The sequence below is a fragment of the Nymphalis io genome, chromosome 6, assembly GCF_905147045.1.
Source record: "Nymphalis io chromosome 6, ilAglIoxx1.1, whole genome shotgun sequence".
NCBI classification, from domain to species: Eukaryota; Metazoa; Arthropoda; class Insecta; order Lepidoptera; family Nymphalidae; genus Nymphalis; species Nymphalis io.
The window spans coordinates 10,099,533-10,121,879 of record NC_065893.1 but is presented as its reverse complement, the minus strand read 5'-3'; the positions used below and the strand labels follow the sequence as shown (position 1 = coordinate 10,121,879).

General features: G+C 32.9%; 1 protein-coding gene across 3 annotated transcripts in view; it reads right to left on the bottom strand.

The window, feature by feature from the left end:
- The window catches only part of LOC126768909 (acetylcholinesterase-like), a 65,772-nt gene that overhangs the window by 31,448 nt on the left and 11,977 nt on the right, over positions 1–22,347 (bottom strand). For all 3 annotated transcript variants that reach the window (XM_050487322.1, XM_050487321.1, XM_050487324.1), the window contains exon 2: positions 2,407–3,715. In XM_050487322.1, coding sequence (XP_050343279.1) covers positions 2,407–3,586 — 1,180 coding nt within the window. In that variant the 5' untranslated portion in view covers positions 3,587–3,715. The remainder of the gene's footprint in view (positions 1–2,406; positions 3,716–22,347) is intronic.

The window sequence follows — 22,347 nt, the reverse complement described above, 5'->3', positions numbered from 1 at the left end:
AAATAAGACGAAGATATTCTACTACACTTTTCTTCTTTTCTAACTTTTTTCTTTCATTGATTTTTTCTGTATTTTACCTCATTGCCTCGTTGGTCTGGTGGCTTGATGTAAAGCAGCAGACCCGGAAGTCCTGGGTTCAATTCCCAGATTAGGCCAATAAAAAGTTATTGGGTTTTTCTGTCAGAAAATTCTCAGTAGCAGCCCGGAGTCTGGAAGTTGGAAGTGTGTACACTCCCATGCTTCGAAAAGCACGTCCTGCGCCTGAACTCTTACCGGTCGTGTGGGATTGCCGTCCCATCGGATTATGAGAGTTAGGGAATAGAGTGAGCACCTGTGTTCACGCACATACTTGTGCACTATAATATCTCCTGCGTAGTTGGCTAATCTCTCTTGAGATTGGCTGCCGTGGCCGAAATCGTTCTGAAGGACATTATATCTCACAAAAATAAATTACACACTTTAATTATTGCACCGTTATTTATTTAATAATAAACATATTTGAAAAAGAAAATTAATTTAAGGTAAGTAAAAACTAAATAGAAATGCCTAAGTATTGTAGGGATATTGTGATATGAAAAAAACCTGGTTTCATTTATACCTACATTTAATTCTGAAAGCAAACGTTTGCGGGCGGGCAGCTCTCAAGTATAATGTAAACTCTGGGTATAGATGCTGAGCTGCATTTTAAATTAATGAGTTCTTACATAAGAACCACTATTAATCATGCTAATATTATAAAAATGTAACTTTCTTTTTTTTAATTCAAGCTAAAACTACACATATCCGATTAATATGTAACTTTCACGTTATATTAGCGTATAGTTATAAGATTTATATAATAAGAAATGTATGTATATTAAAGCATCATCATCAAATCATAAATGCGATACAAAATCTTCGTATGCACTTTCATAATAACTAAATGTAAAGATAGATTAAAGTCAATTACTTATATTTTTCATTAATCAATTAAATTTTATGAAAGTATCATTTTATCCTAATTTTTTTGAAACTGAGGTTTCGAATACGTTATCTATGTGGGCTCTTATAAGCACTTCTTAATTAATTACCATTTTAAAAAATCATATTAAAGCTTGCCGCCTATTGAAACAGGCTTTCAAAGATACTATGAGTTAGAAGAAAATTGATGAGGATTGCGAAAATATTTATTAGTGCTGAGTAGGCTGTATGTGTACACTGTACATACATAGATGTCTCTTGGCTAAGTAATTTGTTATTTATTAAAGTATTGGAAATTTGTGATGGATAAATGAATACTGTCATCAAAACCTTTTAAAATATATTATGTCGTGCATACTAATTAAAATGAACGACAACCACTGTTGAGTGTTGACATTTGAGCTCGGCCACAAACCGCAATATTTTGCTTTGTTCCCCATCGCCTAGTGTCCACGTTCTACGATTCATACTTAATATTGAGTGTTTTATGAAACACTCCACAAAAAAATGGAATACTTTTAAGCCGAGATAGCCTAGTGGTTAGAACACGTAAATTTTAACCGATGATCGTGGGTTCAAACCCGGCCAAGCAACACTGAATGTTCATGTGCTTAATCTGTGTTTATAATTCATCTCGTGCTTGACGGTGAAGGAAAACATCGTGAGGAAACCTGCATGTGTCTTATTTCTAGAATAAGCTCCAAACCTTTTCCTTAAAAGGGAGAGGAGGAAAAAAAAATACAAAATTGACAGTAATTATATTTTTTTTTTGTTTTCAACACTTAATCAGAAAAGTTAGAATTCTACTTTAGTTTTCATATATTATACAAGTTTTAGTATCTAATAATTAATTATTATTCACTATATAATAATAATATAAAATAAATAACGTTACCCCCAAACTACGGTTCGGATGTGGCTAAAATTGTTCATGATTAATTGATAATTAAAATTTTGATGATTGAATTCAATAAAATTTGCAAGTACTGTTCACTATTGGTGATAAATTGTAGAGGCAATTAGCGTTTACGACTTTTTTATTATAAAATAAAACGATACTCCGATCGTTAATTTCTGACGGTTCGTTTTGTTTAGTATTTCCAAGTCTGTTTTAGTATAACTATAATAGCCTTGAGTTCCTAGTAGATCTTATAGTTGTCTTATATGGCAGCATATTCCAAGCGTCAAATTCCAAGTCACACCAATAAAAAATATTGGATTATTATGCCAATAATTTTTCATTGATTATCTCTATCTGAAGGCGTCAGATTGCCATGCCATCGGATTATGAAAGCAAAGAATAAGAAACACTGTAATATATGTACACTTGTGCACAATAGCATCTACTGCCAAGCTATAAAGTAGAACTGGACACCATGACCTAATTTGGTTTAGGAGGACTTCAGTTGTACCTATAATAAAATTATTATTATTTAAATAACTTACCTTCGTCTTGGTTGCTTCCGAGTAGTACTTCAGTATTATGAAAATGTCCCTCTTTCATCATAGTGTCAGGGTCCTTCGGCAAAAATATACCATCTACGGTTGGGGCCGATGGGAAACCAAGAATACCAGTATAAGAGTTCCATTGCTGCACAGATATTGTTTTGGCGTCAACGCCGCGCATGCAGTCCATGACTAGACTCGGATCAGCGCTTAAAAGGCTACTATTACAACTACAATCATCTACCAGAACCTTTCCAATATCCTGTGCTCTCTCTCCTGACATCCAACTCCATGGGGCATTCAGAGTTCCTGACTGTAAGATTCCTCTCTTAAATAAACCTTTCATTTCGGGCGACAACATGTGCAGGCTGACACTGCCTCCACCAGCTGATTCGCCAAATAAGGTAATTAATTCAGGATCTCCACCGAACGCTCGGGCATTATCTTTAATCCAGCGAATCGCTAACTGCTGATCCCAAAGACCCATATTTCCAGGAGCTTCTTCACTTCCAGGAGAAAAATATTTATTTAAATACAAAAAGCCGAATGCTCCGACCCTGTATTGCATAGATGCTACTATAACATCACTTGATGAAGCCATTATGTCTGCTTTATACAGGTCAAGTGTAGCTGTTCCACTCATATACCCTCCACCGTAAATCCATACTAGTATAGGCACTTTAGGCCTTTCCGTAAGAGACTTATCTTGATGATGTCGAACTCTTAAATGTTGCGGTACCCAAATGTTCAAGTACAGACAATCTTCGGATATATTAGTATTAGGATTCCACATTTCCTCGCCCTCAAATCCTGGAAAATATTCATATCTTTCTTGATAACAACTATTTGGCATTGCCGTAGCTTCGAGGACGCCATGCCAAGGATCAATCGGTACAGGTTTTCTGAATCGCAGTGGTCCTAGAGGAGGTTTTGCAAACGGTATGCCTGTAAAAATATGCACTTCACGGCCCATCACAGTCTTGGCATAGCCTTTTACAAGACCACTCTTTGTCTCGACAATGAGAGGGTCATTGTGAAAATTCTTGGGTAAGGAGCTAGTCGTGGGCGTAGTCTGCGTAGTGGACGTAGTCGTGTCGTGGAGATTCGCCCACGATCGGCAAGTTACAGCCGATATACAAAAACAAAAAAATATCTTTGCTATTACGATTTTGTAACTCATTTCGATGTATTTAACTTCTCTGTGTATTTAACGAGATGTATGTAATCGAAAGTAGTCCGCGAGCTTTATCAAATATTTGTTAAAACACATTTCTATTTTACTTGAACTTGATGCCGATGCTTCACATGCCTGAAACAAAAAAAAAACATTGAAAATAATACTCATGTACTCGTAAGTAATCAAATTATTAATATATTTATTAAAAATTAAATTATAAAAATTAAAAATTAAATTATTAAAATTATATGTTTTTAAAAGCGCAAATTATTTATATCGTTATTATATGATAAATGATTTTAATCAGAACAAAAATAAGTAATCTAAGATAATGTACATTAAGATCAATTAATTAAGAAAACTAATTAGTTCTAAGTTATTACTTAAAATTACTAGAATTACTGACGTTTGTTGTCAGTTTTTCAATTGTTTTTATTAGTATTTTAAGCTATTTTAAGCATAATTATGCCTAATTTTATGTTGTGTTCTCATATAATACGAAGTAATTATATTTGGTATTTAGACATTCTTTATTAAATATTAGTATTTGCATTATTACAATAAATGGAGAACACCGGAGAACAATTATAAATAAATCTGTTCGTGTATTGTGGATCCATTAGTCGGTTTAAAATCAAAAGAGTTTTGAAATGGTAAATCAATCACAATAAAATCCTTCGAGTTCGAATGGCTCCGCTTCTTTAATGGCTATCGGTGAAATTGGACTTTGAGTAATAAAGACGATAAAACACAAATTGGCACTATCCTATATCAAGACCATCGGATAATTGATAAGATATCAGTGCATTTATTTTCTATAAGCATTAGTATTATAAAAGTAGTAGTATTCATGAGCCTGGAATATTTATATATTTTCGAACCTTCTTGTTTTAATTTGTGCCAATCATTATACGATACCAACAAATCGTGCGATCAACAGATTGCCGATTGGAATCTATTAATATGTTATGTCCTCGTATGTATCAGAAAACCTTCGGACCTAAAGCCAGTGGGTAATCATTATTTCATCGGACGTTGGAATCGTTCACCAGGGAGATATTACATTGTTTCAACATTCGATATGGAGTTGCGAATGAATATTGAATTGGTGCAACGCGAGGTCACCGTGAAATTATTTTGTGATTCGAAAACTTAGTCGACTTGTCACATTTGTCTTTTAATAAAAAAAATCTAAATATCGATATTAAAAATTTTATTATATTTCTATTTATCTTTTCTTCAAATTCATCTATTATATTTGTTTGTATTTTTATTTTTACTTTTATTACAATATATACACATATATCGGTACGAAGGGTAGTTTATTATTACCACGAAATTTAACGGTTCTCAGACATAATAAACTCACAGAACTATTTCAATTTCAAAAGTCCACAGTAACGCGAGTTTGCGTGTCCAATATCGAATTATGTAAATAATATCTTTAACCTGGCCACTAAAACTTCAGCCGAGAGTGTAAGTAATTAGCACAATGTATTATGTAATTGCAACTAAACAATTAATTTAAGGTGAATAAATTCTGTCCGTGTATGGAATGGGAGAGCATATCAAAACAACGTTTGCCGAGATCACCGATCCCTCGGGAACCGTCGTCTGTAAATTAACTTAAGGCACTCTGTATGCAGACGATCGCGCTTTGTAACGAGATTCGGGCCCTACGGAACCCGATACGTAATTCTGTCCCAAACTTTCTCAACCCTATTAAATTTTCTCTCCATAAATACAAAATAATCATTCGTCTGTGAATTATATACGTCATGAGGTATTGACGAGGAATTCCCAACGTTTCTTAAAAGAAGCGGTGTTTCATAGCCAGCAAGCTAAACAATACAAATAATATATTTTTACCGAAATAATATAACTAAGAAAATGCAATGCACATTAAACAAATGAAATAATTCACGCATTGAACGATATTGAAACAAATAAAATTTTAATGTTTAAAATATATTTTGAAGAAAATTTGAATAAAGGAATATGATATACCATTTGTTTTTTATTTCGTATTGTTTTATATATTCTTTCAAAAATAAATAAAACATAAGCCAACTTGGCACTTTCGATCTACTTTACTCTTTAAAGAAAACAATCCTCATGATGCAATATACATTCACAAAATAAGGTAATAGAATCTTATGTGAGGAAAGAAAAAAGCTGTAGGTAAGTCTCCCATTCCTCCACTCACTGGTGGGGAGGCAGGGTAAGTGGGGCGGCGCGCGCCGTTCGATAAATCGATGTTTGTAATACAATGCTATGCGGCGCGACGGCCTTGGTCGCCTGCAGCCAAGACACACCTCCATGCTCTCAAGTTCAATGCCAACCCGTATATCCTGACATCAATTATAAAATACATCAATGACTAGTACTGCTTGTTTTGATTTATATTAATTTAATTTGTTAGGTAAGTCTTAAATTATTATTTTTTACACAAATTTATTCCAATCGTGCTCTACATCGATGCTGAGGAATGTGGCTTAAATTCCTTTCTGTAATTTCCTAGTTAATCGATCCTACCACAAATTTATACACGAATAAATTACATACAATTTAATAATACATAATTTACAATAAATTATATATTTTTTTGTGAACTATGTTACTTTGAGATTTTTTTTTGAATATTTTATTTTTTTGTAATAATCTTTATTTGACTTTTATTTCTCTGGTACTCATAAACAATGTCACCTACACCGTACTCGAGAAATATAATTGATAGTCTTAAAAGGTAAATATCTTCTGACAATTTTTACTTTACATATAGCAACGGCTTGACATGAATGATGATGGTGATTTTATATGGCGACATTTCTAGAGCTTCTTTCTTGCTATCTTATAGTACCAAAAATATCAATGACACGCCCCACCCTACATTTGAGGCAATGTCTACTGTGTATGATATGGCAGCAACAAGTAGACTTCGTTTTTTAAAAGTTTATAATTGAATGTCTTAATAAAATTTAAATTATATACTTTAATGTGTCAAGAATTTTGTATTTTAGATATATCAGATTAGATGTGTTTTATGAGAATTAATATTTACATTTAAAGTAATGACCAATGTAAATTGCTCACTCAATTTACCTCACAAATTAGCTTAAGACTTTTAATATAACTGATAACGTCCAGTATAAAAGAAATGTTTTATTTATTAAGCAAATTTAGTGCCAACGAAACAACATCAATAATACTGAACATTCAATGAGTCCGTAAGTAAATTAATAACTAAAAGATAATATCAATGGATTTAACCATGCAGCGAATACAGCGTCCACGACAAACCGGACACCGCTTAAAAATAAATGGTATGTTGTAACGTAATATCATAAATAATCATTCGGTAGCGCTGCTTGCTATTCCATATATTTTTTTCGTTAACACAAATGTGTGTTTTCACCTCGATGTGTCAGATGAAACCAAAAAAGATAACCCGAAGTGGACCAGAATAATTAAATAATCTGTAAAACTTTTTTTACTACTATCACTACAATATATATATTTTTATCTCATTTCATTAAAATATAACCATAATATGTAAAAATCTGTAATTCTCAATGTCAAATGTTTTTTATCAATAGAAGAATTAACGTACAACCTTAGATTTAAAGCCTTTAAAGCCAGAGTCTAAGCCTTTTTATTCCACTTTTCTGACGGTGAGTGTTCATAAAATATGCACAATACAAGGCCATAATACATTTAAGCGAATGTAATCCATAAATATACAAGATTGTTATAGTTGCATATTATAAGTTTCAGGATATGTTATTGTTATTGAAGCAATGTGATCCAGGAAGAGGTGGCAAAAAAAAACTGCTACAAAATCGAAAATTCCAATTTCAAAGTATATATTCACGAGGCTTTATTTACTTCTAAGTTCGAATGGAATTTTGAACACAAAGAACCTGAAAACTCAATAGTGATTATCCGACTTGTAACACGCGATTAACACTCCACTTAAGATCTTAGTGTTATATTTATTAGGTCATCTTTGCCATATACCATCTTCTATTAATTACAAGCATTGTCTAAACAAGAGGAAAAAAAGTCTCAAAGACTTTATTTAAGAATTCTTAAAGCCCGGAAAAAAACAATTGAATATTTTAAAAGAACCTTTTATCTTTCTCTTTGAGGCGAACGAATAGAAGTACTTCAATTATGACTTATTTAACACTAGCAAAACCCTCGGTATTACCAAGATTTTTGTCAGCTTGTGACAAAAATCCTTACAAAATCTGTCATTTAACTTACATAATTCCTATTTCATTAATACGTGAAACAAAATAATTATATTATTAAGTAGCAGCGGTAAACTGATAAAAACGTTTCTGTTTTATTTTGGTCAGTGGCAACTAGCGATGTTAACTTACAAAGAGGCAGTTTTTTTTAAAATCAAAGATAGACAGAATAACAGGCTTTAATTTTATTCATTTATATAGGTACATAAATAGGCCTAAAATGGTAGACAAGTACGATGAATATACACAAAGTATAACCTTTGAGTTGAGTATAACCTTTGATAGATCGATTTTGATGAAGTAAAGACTAAATAAAATAACTTGGAATACTCCTTATAATAATTCATTTATTTGCGTTTATAATTTTTAGCTGTTTTGAAGATTACCCTGGACAGACAAACAGACAGACGGTTATCATTAAATGATTATTTTGGTTTTAGTAATTCGTCATATAAACATAAAAATTTTGAAAGTGCTGTACTTTCAAAATTTTTCACTTCAATTATATTTATTTGTATAGCCGACTTTCATTTCGAACGAGTATTTTTTTATAATTAGATATGAATGAAAATAACAAAAATAGTTAAATCGATATAGACGCATGTACGAAGACTTCAGGGCCATCTTGATAAATGCTTTGAATGTGTTCTTGACCTAAATCTAGTAATTAATCTGAATAGTATGGATCAGAGTGGTCTAACCAAATCAGCGGCTAATTGGACGCTTTTGTTGTTCAGACATCAAAGAATTCTTGGCATTTTTAACCCTTTCAAACTTCGTCAGACACTTTTAAGACTATGATGTGATAAGCCGTTTTTTTTATTATAATGGGTTCTGAAATCAGCGAACACAAATATAGAATTAAAACGCCACATTATATTCCATTGGAGTAAAATTCCAACCTTAGCTTACTAGTAAGTTCAGAAAATAGTCCAATTATGTATCAAATATTCAAAAAGTCCATATCAGTTCACGTTTATATAGTATCTAGAATTACGTTTTCGCTTTATTGTTCCATAATTTGAAACTACTGGTGACTATTGTGCGAAATTGTCACACAATATACGTTGAAACTTTATACCATCAATGACATTCAGCGTTCTCCAAAGAGACATTGTTTTGCATAAAGCGAACTACACGATTTATAAAATGTAGCAGATAGTGGTCCTATGGGGCTCGTAATGCTGAGAATTGTTTATCGATCCATCTGGTTACCACCACCGTTTCAGATTCACGCATTCGTAACGTGCGTAATGAATTTACTGTTTTCAATGTCAGAACATATGGTAGTCACAAGAAAATAAAAGTGGGGTTCGCTTTTTGCTAAGAATCTTTATGATATTTTTGACAATCAATACTAAAAATAGTTTAATAGTATTTACTAACATTAGATTGAGTTTTTAAAAAATCAACTCTACGTAACGAGGTATTTTATACAAATATTTTTATCTCACAATATATTCACAGAAAGTCATTAGACGCTAAAATGATCTTAAACTAAGGCAGCCAGCAATTGCACTCCGGGCGACCACTACTGAGTTAATATGTGCTAATTGTGTTTAAAATTAATTCGTTTATTTTTCGACATAGTTAATTAATTAAAATAAATGTATGCTATAATTATGTGCTAGAAAACAATACCTAAACATATCTCCTAAAAAAATAGTATTAATAATAATGTCCTCCAGACCGATTTCGGCCACGGTGCAGGAGATATTATAGTGCACATGTGTGTGCGCAGACACAGGTGCACTCTCTCTTCCCTTACTCTCATAATCCGATGGGACGGCAATCGGACACGACCGGAAAGAGTTCAGGTGCAGGACCAACGGCTTTACGTGCTTTCCGAGGAAGGCGGACGAGCATATGGGCCACATGGTGGTAAGTGGTTACCAAACGCCCTTAGACATTGACATTGTAAGAAATACCAACCATCGCTTACATAGCCAATGCGCCACCAACCTTGGGAACTATGATTTTATGTCCCTTGTGCCTGTAATTACACTGGCTCACTCACCCTTCAAACCGGAACACAACAATAACAAGTACTGCTGTTTTACGGTAGAATATCTGATGATTGGGTGGTACCTACCCAGACGAGCTTGCACAAAGCTCTACCACCAGTAAAGGAGTACACACTTCCAAGACCAAGAACATCCAGACCGGGATATTACTGAGAATTTTCTAACAGAAAAACCTGAAAAACCGACCTGGGAATTGAACCCAGGACCTCCAGGTGCTGCGGCCTTACATCAAGTCCTAGACCAACGAGGCAGTCAAAAAATTATTATTATTAAAAAAATAGTATCCATATACCAAAATAGATATATAAAACAGAGTAACAGAGTAAAGAATAATAATTGTACTTGAATTTTGATATCATTACCTTAAAATACAGGACAATGCTATCAAATTGGTGACCTAAGACTTTCTCTTAATAATGTGACAATCTTTGAAAACGATGACATTACAGATAAAATTTGTCATAGAACTACTTTAATTATTAGCCAAGATGATAAAAAAAATTGTCACAAAATTATCTAAAAATATATGTTTAATATTTTATAATAATGGCCAAATGGGGCTCTGATAATCTTGTTGAGTTTAATGCCAAGAAAACACAGGTATGCGCTCTCACGGCGAAAAAGTCAACATTTTCCCTTCTTCCCTCCCTCTGTGGTGCGCTGGTGATGCAAAGCAAAATTGCCATGCTGGGGATTGACGTTCGCTGCGACCTTAGTCCAAGGGATTACATCGAGGCTGTTATAAAAACAGCTTCACGGAAACTCGGAGTTCTGAACAAGGTGCGGCGCTTTTTCACGCCACAACAACTGTGCCTGCTGTACAAAACACAGGTACGGTCTTGCGTGGAATATTGCTCGCACCTTTGGGATAGCTCCGCTAAGTACCTACTTGAGGCCTTGGACCGGTTGCAGCGACGTGCCGTACGCATTATTGGCGACGTAAAGGTCACAAACACCCTTGAACCTTTACAATTGCGTCGTGAGATAGCAGCACTGAGCGCTTTCTATCGACTGTATCACGGCGAGTGCTCTGAGGAATTATTCTCTCTAATTTCTGCTTCCCCCTTCCTTCTTAAGTCCACGCGAGCTGGTTCTCGATGTCACCGCCTAACTGTGACATCAATTCCATCGCGAACAAAGAAATTTGGCAACTCCTTTCTTTGTCGCACTTCCAAAAAATGGAATTCTTTACCAGCTCACGTGTTCCCCTCCTCTTACAACCCGGGTTCCTTCAAAGCGTGAAGAGGCATCTTGCGGGCCGGCAAGGCGAAGGCGGCTAGTGCAGAACGTTTTTCCCGTCTGTACTGGCCGTCGTCGCGTTTGGACTCTAATACCACTTACCATCAGGTGGAGTAGTCATTTGCCCTCTCGGCGAATATAAAAAAAAAAAAAAAAATATAGTATTAAAGAGACTGTTTGTGTAAATTTCAATGCTATTTTTGATATAATTTGAACCACCTCGTCGTAAGGAATATTATATTCTAGTGGTTCTAAAATGATATTAAATTCTATCGTGTTTTTCTGATATAATCGAATCTCTACACAGACGTGTTGTCCGTGTCGTTGGTGTATCTTTTCAATTAATTTTATATATCTGCGCGGTTTTTTTTTATTACAAACAACGAAAATATTATTATTATGTAGATTTTTCAATGAAAAAATAATTTTAAGCAAAGCTGGATTTAAATAATACATATCGACTTTATTCAGGGCGTCATATTCCGATACCTCAATTCTTAAACAGATAAGTCACGCAAAGTTTCGTAATTTAAGAGGTCCTTAAAATTTTGTATCGTAGTATTTTTGTTAACCGATTTAAAAAAAAATATAGAGATTCTAAATTCGTCTGTATATTTTATTGTATGTTTTTATTTATTTTTACTTGTAATCAACAGCGTTACAAAAATGGTTGTACAGTTATTACTCATTACTGAAGTAAGGCCACATAGGATTACAATTTTATAATACGAAGCTTCAGAAAAAATAAAAGTAAAGACATAGTATGAGTATTAATATTTACAGTAAAAAAAATAAAATAAAAACATTCTTGCTTAATATTAAAGCGAGAATTCGTATGTATTGTTTGTGTTTACTTGTTTTAGTGTGTGTGTGTTTATTATTCATTTTATTTTTTTTCAATGAATTTGAATTATTTCTCCTTTCAATTACATTTTTGATAAGTGGAAAGTCAAGGTCAGAATAAAATTTGTTATAAGTTCGTGCCAGACGTTGTATGATGGAATTTTAGGCATAGTTAGAATTTGACTTACGCACATAGAAAAGGTTGGGCTTACGGGATCTAAATGAAGATGCGTTTAACGAAAAGGCTGATAACAGGTCCGGACAGTCAATTTTGCCTACCAATATTGCTTGAAGTAGCAGCATATCACTCTGTTGTCTTCTGTGTTCAAGTGTGTCCATATTATAGTGAGCACATGCTTCTTCATAGCTGCTAAATTTTTTATAATCCTTAGAAGCTAGGTATCTGATAAAATGCTTTTGAATGGATTCGAGTCGAGTTTTGATAATTTTTTGGTTATGGTTTTAATTTTTCTCTTTGGACTGGGTTTGGCATTGTTCCAATGAGGTTTTTTTGAAGTCGATTAATTATATTCATTATTATATTTATCAAGTTAAGATAACTTGCCAATGTTTGATTTTACTTTTTTATTTATCATTTTATTAAAAGTAAAAGTAAATCAATTAGACATCGTGATATTATGTTATCATATATTTTTAGTTTGTCGTGTTTTATATAATAAATTAAATATGTTTTTAATTATATTTAATTGGTAAGCTTTTAATTAAAAAATAATAGCCTATTTATATATCAATAATTAATTAATTTAAAAATTATCCAGCAAAATGATTACAATAGATTCGTTTTAAACAATCAAGTGACCTAAGGGAAGATTTATGTATATGCATATTATCCCGTTTGCATTTAGAACAGGTATTTTAAGCTAAATACCCTTTACAGCCCACTGGAAATAGAAACAAGGCCGTGTGCCAATACGAGGTCACAACGTCATATATATTTCATAACAACCAAGTGAAGCTCGGATGTTGTAAAACTTGAAAATCTATTAAAAATGTTTTTTACCTGACATAGAACTTAGGAACGTTAGTTCTCGGAATGTTTTTAACAATTGCCTTGTTAGTAGTTTCTTTCGTAAAAAATATACTGTTAGTGAATAATAAATTGAGCCCAAATTATCCAGTTGGTATAACATACGGATTAATATCCGAATGAGAACATTTTACGTTTTTAATATTTGTTTACAAATCGGGTCTGTACCCGAATGAGATGGAAGATACTCATATACACTAATCCGCAGTGAAATACAGTGATGAATTAAACTCAGCCGGCTGGTGGATACTGAAACATTTTCATAATTAAAAAAAGGTATATATTCTGAACTATGATATATTTGATGATGCAAAAATTCTTTGAAGATAAAAACAAAATAACGCATATATATATTGGTCAATAATATTTTTTCAATAGTATGTAAAATCCTATTAATATTATTCCTAATCAGTTTATAAGATTGTACATGAAAACATTTTACTAGGAAAACTTTTTCGTAAATTCAAAGTGCGAATATACGAAATAACATTATTAAGCATGAATATTCAACCCATTAATGATAATAGATTTATGAATTCTCAATTAAAGCAAAAACATAAAAAATACTAAACGTATTTACCACCGATATAAAAAATCAGGATGCTCATTATAAGAGACGACACGATAGAAATTATGCGGACAGAAAAAAATATTCCGTCATCAAAAGTATCTGGCAATTGGTATTGAAATTAGAACGATTCCTCCGAGCATTATTGATTTATGTAAATACGAGTTGAAGAAAATTTCTTACGGTTTTTTTTTTCTATATGAAAAGCAATTTGCATTATTTTTTAGGAGGGAGGCGCTTACGAGAATTAATCATATATTTTACACGTTCTTATGATCATTATATGTAAATAGTGTATAATTATTATTATATTTATACGTTTTATCCATATCAGTATGTTAAATATGTAATTCAGTAAAATAATTAACATATATAATAATAATGTCCCCGGACCGATTTCGGACTTGGCGGCGAATCTCAAGAGAGATTAGCCAACTGCGGAAGACATATTACGTATGCACAAGTGTGTGTGCACTCACCATTCCCTGACTGTTATAATCCGATAGGAAGACAATCTGACACGACCGACAATATCAATGGTTTTACGTGCTTTCCGAGGCACGGGAGTGTTCACACTTCTAAAATAAACTCGAAATTAGAAATAGTTTTTAGGTTTATATTCATGAAATGAACTAATGTATTCACTTAATACTCGAAAGGATATTTTTAATTATTATGTTTCAATTTAATTGTAATTAAGAACCACATAAAAATAGTTTTATGATTTTGTTACCCCCAAAATGTTAAACTAACTCGTTTTCTCCCTCCGTTTGAATTTACGATTATAATCTCAGTTCTTTATAAATTAAGATCGGAGACGCCAATAAAATCGCGACTATCGAATCACGCAACAAAAGAAAAGCATAAAATAATAGCCTCGAAATTAAGCTTCGCAAGCTAATACAAAAAAAAAAATAGTCGAAGCGCGTACTTTCTAGAAAAAAATGAATAAGCCGAAAGGAAAAATTTAAATAATTTGATTTTTTCATTTCAGCTACACAGGTTTCGGGGTCCGAGGTCATGTTAATTATACGAAATAAAAAATCTGTGGAGTTATTTCATATGTATGTATGTGTTTTGTTAAAACGCAACTTTATAATAAATTCCTTTACTATATAACTAACATATGCTTCATAAAAGTAAAGGACAGCATAGGCTGCAAAAAAGTGGCAACAGCTGAAGCCCTACAGTACACTTATCATGATCTGTGAGGAAAATAATCAATTCAACTTAAGAGGAATACAATAAATGTATATTTTAATATACTACTCGGAGCACAATATTATTTCTAATAAACAAACGCCACGGGTCACGTCAGCCTTTAAAGGTTTACGGAAACTGTCAAACTAAAACTACTTTTATATATACCGATAGTTTTAGTCTAATCCACGGATAAAAGTGACGGGTTCGGTCCATTTCACCAGCCCAGCTACTTCACTCTACCCTTTAAATAATTAAGGTAAAAATTAAACTCAACCTTCTAATATTGGTCATATTCAATGATATTGTTAACCTTGTCAATTTTGATCCTTGACTTGTGTAAGTGGAAACAGTGTGGATCGAAATGAGTGGTGACGCTCAGTCACGCTAGGGTAATGAATGTTCTAATTCCGATATACGAAGTGCTGTTCAAAGACAAATAGGCACATACCAATGTCATTAGTTTATTCTTCATTACTTTCACAAAATTAATTTGAAAATTTTAAATATGGATCATAAAATGTTACTTTTTTATGGTAAGCTTCTGTTAGTTTTCTATTTATGTTCGCGTGTTAACTTTTTGTGTTTTCTTACACGCTTGTACAGTTTTAATAATCTTAATCTAAATAATGTCTCAAAACTAAATAACAACACGCGACAAGTATCCTTTTTCATTATTATGAATCATCGTGAAATGGCACTTAGTTTGCAAATGTTTTGCAAAGGCATGTAATATTTGGTGCTATTAAATGGCCACACTACCTACATAAATGTTGGCACTGTAAGAAATATTAAGCCTCTTGTGTTGCGTCGAGATGGCTATAAAATGTAAATCTTAACCCAAGATTGCGGAATCAGACCCGGGCAGAACCAAGCTTAATTGTCGTAAACGTGTGTAAGATTATGAGGTACGTGTGTGAAAAAATCTTCAAACCTAGCTTTAAAGAGACGTAATTTCTTTTTCAATAGTATATGCTTGAACTTAAATTACAATATCATTGAATACACTTAGTGTATGGGTATATATGACGTTAAAAGTCAATCATATAGCTGATCCTATAGTACTTATTCAAGCAAAATAGTTTATCCTCTTTTAAATATTCATTTGCTTGTGTCTTCGCACTACACGACATGTTTTTTAATAATACTATTTAAAATACTAATTATATATAATAAAGTGCTTATTATACACTATAACTGTACTTGTTCCTATAGTTAATTATTTTAGACCAGTTATTAACTATGATTGTTTTATCGTTTAATGTTTGCTTGATTGTTCTAATCAGGTCAATCAAAAATAAATCTCTTTATTTTATAAGTGTTTAAAGAGACAATTCGTTCAAGGACCTTCAGCAATTAAGTATACGACTAAAATAAGAAGAAGGTAAATTTTGGTTTCAAGCGTATCATTATATTATCAGAACGGAATGTCTCAATGCAGATGGTAGCGGGAAATGTATCTGTCAACAAAATAATATAAGAAGCCAAGAAGAATCACGCTGGTGGTCAAACGAAAAAATCTGACTAATCCTATACCTTGCAGTGTTCTGAAGGCAATCTGCTTTAACCCCAAATATATTGGAACGAACGAGAACAAATCGCATTCTACTGAATGCAGTAATACAATTCGAGAACCTTGTGCTCAGGACTGTGTTTGTATATAATTATAAGTGCATTTTGTGGTGTTAAAAGCTAAGATTTTTTTAGAGGACAAGCGTGAAAGTTTTGCATTATAATTATTATGAAGTTAACAAAAAATGGGAGATTTTCAGAAAATTTAGAGCTTTATAGAGCATTATGAACAATTTACAGTTTTTTAATTCATAGAAAACGTATTGCATGTAAAAAAGCAACCACTTGCTTAAATATTGCCACTTGCTTATTCTACCAAGTTTTGTTTCAGGCTGAAGAAATTATACAACTTCGAGAAGGAAGCCGATCGAAGAATTCGCTTGGGATGGGCAGCATTTGGCAACCTTCGTCAAGTCCTCAAGTCGTCTATACCGCAATGTTTGAAGACGAAAGTCTTCAACCAATGCGTCTTACCTGCCATGACATACGGTGCCGAAACGTGGACACTAACTGCGGGACTAGTCCACAAATTCAAAGTCGCTCAGCGTGCTATGGAGCGAGCTATGCTCGGAGTATCTTTGAAGGATAAGATCAGAAATGAGATTATCCGGAAAAGAACCGGAGTCACCGACATAGCTTGCAAAATTAGCAGGCTGAAGTGGCAGTGGGCTGGTCACGTATGTCGTAGGACCGATGGCCTTTGGAGCAGACGAGTCCTAGAGTGGAGACCGCGAATCGGCAAGCGCAGCGTAGGGCGCCCTCCAGCCAGGTGGACCGACGACCTTAAGAAGGTGGCGGGCACCAACTGGATGCGGAAGGCGGAGGACAGGGAGCTTTGGCGCACCTTGGGAGAGGCCTATGTTCAGCAGTGGAAAACGATTGGCTGTTGATTGATTGATTGATTTGATTGAAGAAATTATAGTAAAAAATAAAAGTGTTTTTATCTTTAAGACCCAAAATTACGAAGTTACATACGAAGCGAGCGGGTAGTGGAAAGTACATTATAAACTTTCTTTATAAGTAACTAACTCATAGGGATCAACTCTCTCATATAAACATTACCTTTTTTAGTAATGAAATAAACCAGTTCCTACTGGGAAAATGTGGAAATTGTATGGATGAAATAGTGAAATGGATCACAAAGTCGATTATACTTCAAAAGAAAGGATTGTTTACTAAATAAATGACTGAACCTTGAATCTATTGGGCACGATCGGACCCGTAAAATTGTTGATAGAATATAATATAATATTAATAATGATTTGTAATACTATTATTATCGTATGTACGAGTACATGTATTTTGTCACATTGTAAAATCTATTTTACTAATACATATTATTATGCTCATTTATTATTAAGTAAACAAAAACACAATATTCTAACCATTGCACAATTAAAATTATATGTATTTTTTTTGTCAAAACAATCTTTTGAAACAGCAATTTTAATATTATAAATCGAAATCTAATTGTTCCATGTAATAAAAACAAACGTTAAATCTTAGCCTTAAATAAACACGAAGAAAAGAAATTGGCACAATTCGAGCGTGTTAAACACACATAAAATTTGTACTTCTGTTTCAACATAAACTTTGACATTTAAGCGTGAAACTATTATTATCAATATATTAATAAATTCATCATAATATGGAGTAAAAAGAAACTTTTATAATATTAAAAAGGTACTGTGACTTTTATATGCACAAATAAAAATAGTTGAATATTGTCCAAAAAGTTAAACGAATTTTAATCACACTATAAAACAGTATACGGTAGACTGTGTTGAAAATATTCTTAATTTGAATACATATGATATGTTAGTATTTATACGTAAAAGTAAACAGATTTAAAAATATTATTATGAAAACCTACTCATATACGTGTGCATATATAGGAATTGTCGATATGCTTAATTTGTAATTATAATTCATCTAGTGTTTGACAGTGAATGAAAATATCGTGAGAAATCCTGCATGTGTCTAATTTTACTGAAATTATGCCACATTCCTCCAATCTGCATTGGAGCAGTGTGATGGAATAAGCTTCAAACCTTCTACTCAAAAAGGAGAGAAGGCCTTAGCCCAGCAGTGGGACATTCACAGGCTGTTACTTACTTTTAAAATAAAAAAAAACAACTTAGATCGTCTTGTTGAGTTAGAAAAAAAATAATTTCGGCTTATAGCACAATTAAATTTAAAAGACAAAATACATAAAAATACAAAATACTAGTACTTTTTTATAGTATAGGTTGGCGGACGAGCTAATGGGCCACTTGATTGTAAGTGGTCACCAACGTCAATATTGGCATAATAAGAAATGTTAACCATCGCGTACATATCCAATGCATCACCGACCTTGGGAACTAAGATGTTATGTCCCTTGTGCCTGTAATTACACTGGCTCACTCACTCTACAAACTGGAACACAACAATACCAAGTAGTGCTGTTTTGCGGTAGAATATCGGTGGTACCTTCCCAGATAAGCCTGCACAAGGCCCTCCCCTCCCACCAGTGATCTTTGAGGAATCCTTATATCAAAATAACATCCAGAAGGTCTTTTACCTTTCACGCCATGCCTATGAAGGTTAGATATCAAAAGGTCTAACGAATATTCTGTAATTCAATAGTGGTATAATTTGTTTGGTAAACAGTTTCAATGCAAATAATATCAATATTCATTTTCAAATATAAAAAAAAAGTTATAACGTTAAAAATTACGTAATAATATCAGGAATTTGTCTCGCCACAATTCTGCTGATGAATTCAAGTGTAATATTTTCCGGAGGGACATCCGATTTTAAGCGCTCGCTCTAACAATTATAATTACTGTTTGAGTTGACCTTAAAATCCCTTGAGTTCGAGAAATGTTTAACCTTTTAATTTGCGTTATTTTAATAGACTGCGCGATAAAACACTTTTGTCATAAAATAAATTACACATAATAATTTTAAATTAGAAGATTATGTTATTTTGGTTCTTTACTGAGGCGGAACGGAAGGATTTCGGCTTGTTTCCTTTGTTAATATTCTAGTATTAGGATGAGATTTAATAAATCTTATTTATAATTCATTACATATATTAGATAGGTCTCTACATATCATAAAGGCAACCTTGTATAAGGCATCCACATTGCTAACAATTGCATTCAGTGTTAATAGGGGTGACTTTTTATTATCAAGTGTCCTATTCTCATTGTCATATAGAGAGTACAGAAGCCGAGATGGCCCAGTGGTAAGAACGCGTAAATCTTAACCGATGACCGTGGGTTCAAGCCCAGGCAAGCACTACTAAATTTTCATGAGCTAAATTTGTTATTATATTTCATCGCGTGCTTGACGGTGAAGGAAAACATGAAATTCTGTCACATGTATATTCCACAAACCCGCATTGGAGCAGCGTGGTGGAATAAGCTCCAAACCCTCTCCTCAAAAAGAGAGGGGAGGCCTTAGCCCAGCAGTGGGATATTCACAGCCTGTTACAGAGAGTAGTATTCTTTAATACATTTATATTAAACATAATAAAACATAACAAAATAATATTTTCTATACAAAGAACTGTTTCTATTATTTTATTTTCGCGAATGTCGGTTTAATTGTTTTTCTTCATCGTGCAAGTGCTGCGAGAAGATCCCATATGGCATGGTTACTTTGATACAATCGGTTATATGTTTACAACATTTTTCGAACAATTGTGTTTCAAAATTTCTGTATTTAAAATTTAGTTATTTATTTTATACTTAAAAAAATAATAATTACAGCCAACTACAAAAATAAATTTTCCGTAACATTGTTCATTATTAGTATTGAGGAAGGTTATGGGCTATATAACTTCGCGCTACGACCCTAAGTAGCGGAGTGTAAGCCATAACGTCAACTAATCAGGCAAACTGTAACGATATTATAGTACCAAAATAAATAAGATACACTTAAATATCTACTATAGGTAAATATATAAAATAAACATTGAATGACCTGATCCTAAGCTCACGATATTAAGGACAGCAGCTAGCTGCAGTGACAACCAATTTATACATTTTTAATACCTTCAGATAATACAAGCAAAACCTTTTTTTATAAAAACGTAATCTGTTGTCTAATTGTACATTAAACCAAAAATGTTGGTTTGTCTTTTGGAAAGATCTACATAAAAGAATTACTGCCCTAGATAATCTGTACAGTGCGTTCAACCCTGAACTTTAAAATGGAGGCAACTTAAAGGCATTAAGTTGACGTTAGTTAAAGTCAGGCTTACTACAGCCAGTTCCATATTTCTTTAAAAGATATTTCTGTATTAATGTCCAGCGCTATTGTTGTAATCATCAATAAGCTTAAAATTTCGATCGTGTTGCTAATTGTTAAAAAAAATACAAATATAACACAATTTTATTAACCTCACGTAGGCTGAATTGACTTTTTTACATTGCGAAAATTTAATAATATAATATAACTTTCCCAATTTTCAAATCACCGTTTGTTCGAAGTTTCGAGTTTGTTTAGAGATAACTAAAGATAGTTACATTTTTTCATAATTCTGTTATATTTTACGCTCAGCGAAGCGGGCAGGTCAGATACTCTAATCTAATAAAGATTAGCTAAAAAAACCGAGATCGAAGCTAACGAGAAATATACTACGTGATAATATTTTTATTATATTGACCTTAAAAATGCTTGTAAATAAGGCAAGGTAAATAAAATAAGGCATACTCACTGTCAAGTTAAGTCAAGCACTATGCTTAAAAAAAGTTATTTTAGGTTAAATTTTATAAGGAAATTTTAAAAAATATTACATTTGTTACTTCAATTTTTAATGTAAATTTTGGTATCAATAACTTAAACATACTTTTCTGTATAAGATTATTATTAGTAATATTCTCGGAAAAATTCACATTTTTGTACTTTTGATTGTAAGGTTTACTAATCGAATAACAACAACTTCTTCAACTATTTTAATATAGTTTTTTTTTTATTAAATGCTATTTCAAAATTTTACTATTGCCTTGATTTAAAAAAAAATATAATAATGGCGGGGACTTGATTAATGGCGTTTCGATTTCAACTCGGTTGTAATGTAATTTGTAACGAGTAAGTACTCCATGCGTCTTTCAAATAAGTTATTGTTTTGCAAAATAAAATATAAATAGTGTTTTATGTAACCAAACGTACCTAGGTTTTTTTATACCTAGGTTATGCCTAGGTACCTAGGTTTTCTTGGATAAGTTATACGAAAACGGTTTCATGTTAAATTTACATTACTTATTTGTAATGACACTTTAAAGTGCTTTAATAAAATATTCATTTTACATTTTCAAATGACATTATTAAGCTCATTCATTTTTTTTATTTCAAATTAACTGAATTTTACAGCTGTTCGGCCTGACTTAAAATAAAATAATTGGTAAGTATTAATGGTGGATGCACTTAATGCAGAAAAATTCCTTAATTCAACTCTTGGGATACCCACAAGTTAGGATAGAGAGATTTTCTTTTACTCTATCGGAAATCGTATGGCACGTATTAGAAGATATATTCGTATTATATATAACAATAAAAGCCTGTAAATGTCCCTCTGCTGGGTTAAGGCCTCCTCTCCCTTTTTGAGGAGAAGGTTTGGAGCTTATTCCACCACGCTGCTCCAATGCGGGTTGGTGGAATACACATGTGGCAGAATTTCGATGAAATTAGACACATGCAGGTTTCCTCACGATGTTTTCCTTCACCGAAAAGCACGAAATGAATTATAAACTGAAATTAAGCACATGAAAATTCAGTGGTGCTTGCCCGGGTTTGAACCCACGTTCATCGGTTAAGATTCACGCGTTCTTACCACTAGGCCATCTCGACTTTATTATACATAAAGCACGTAAAGCCGTTTGTCCTGCGCCTGAACTCTTTCCAGTCCTAGAGTGCAACACTATAATATGATCTGTGCAATTAGCTAATATCTCTTGAGATCGGCTGCCGTGCCCAAAATCGGTCAGGATCACTTGCACTTGCACAAAATGCACGCTTTTTTATGT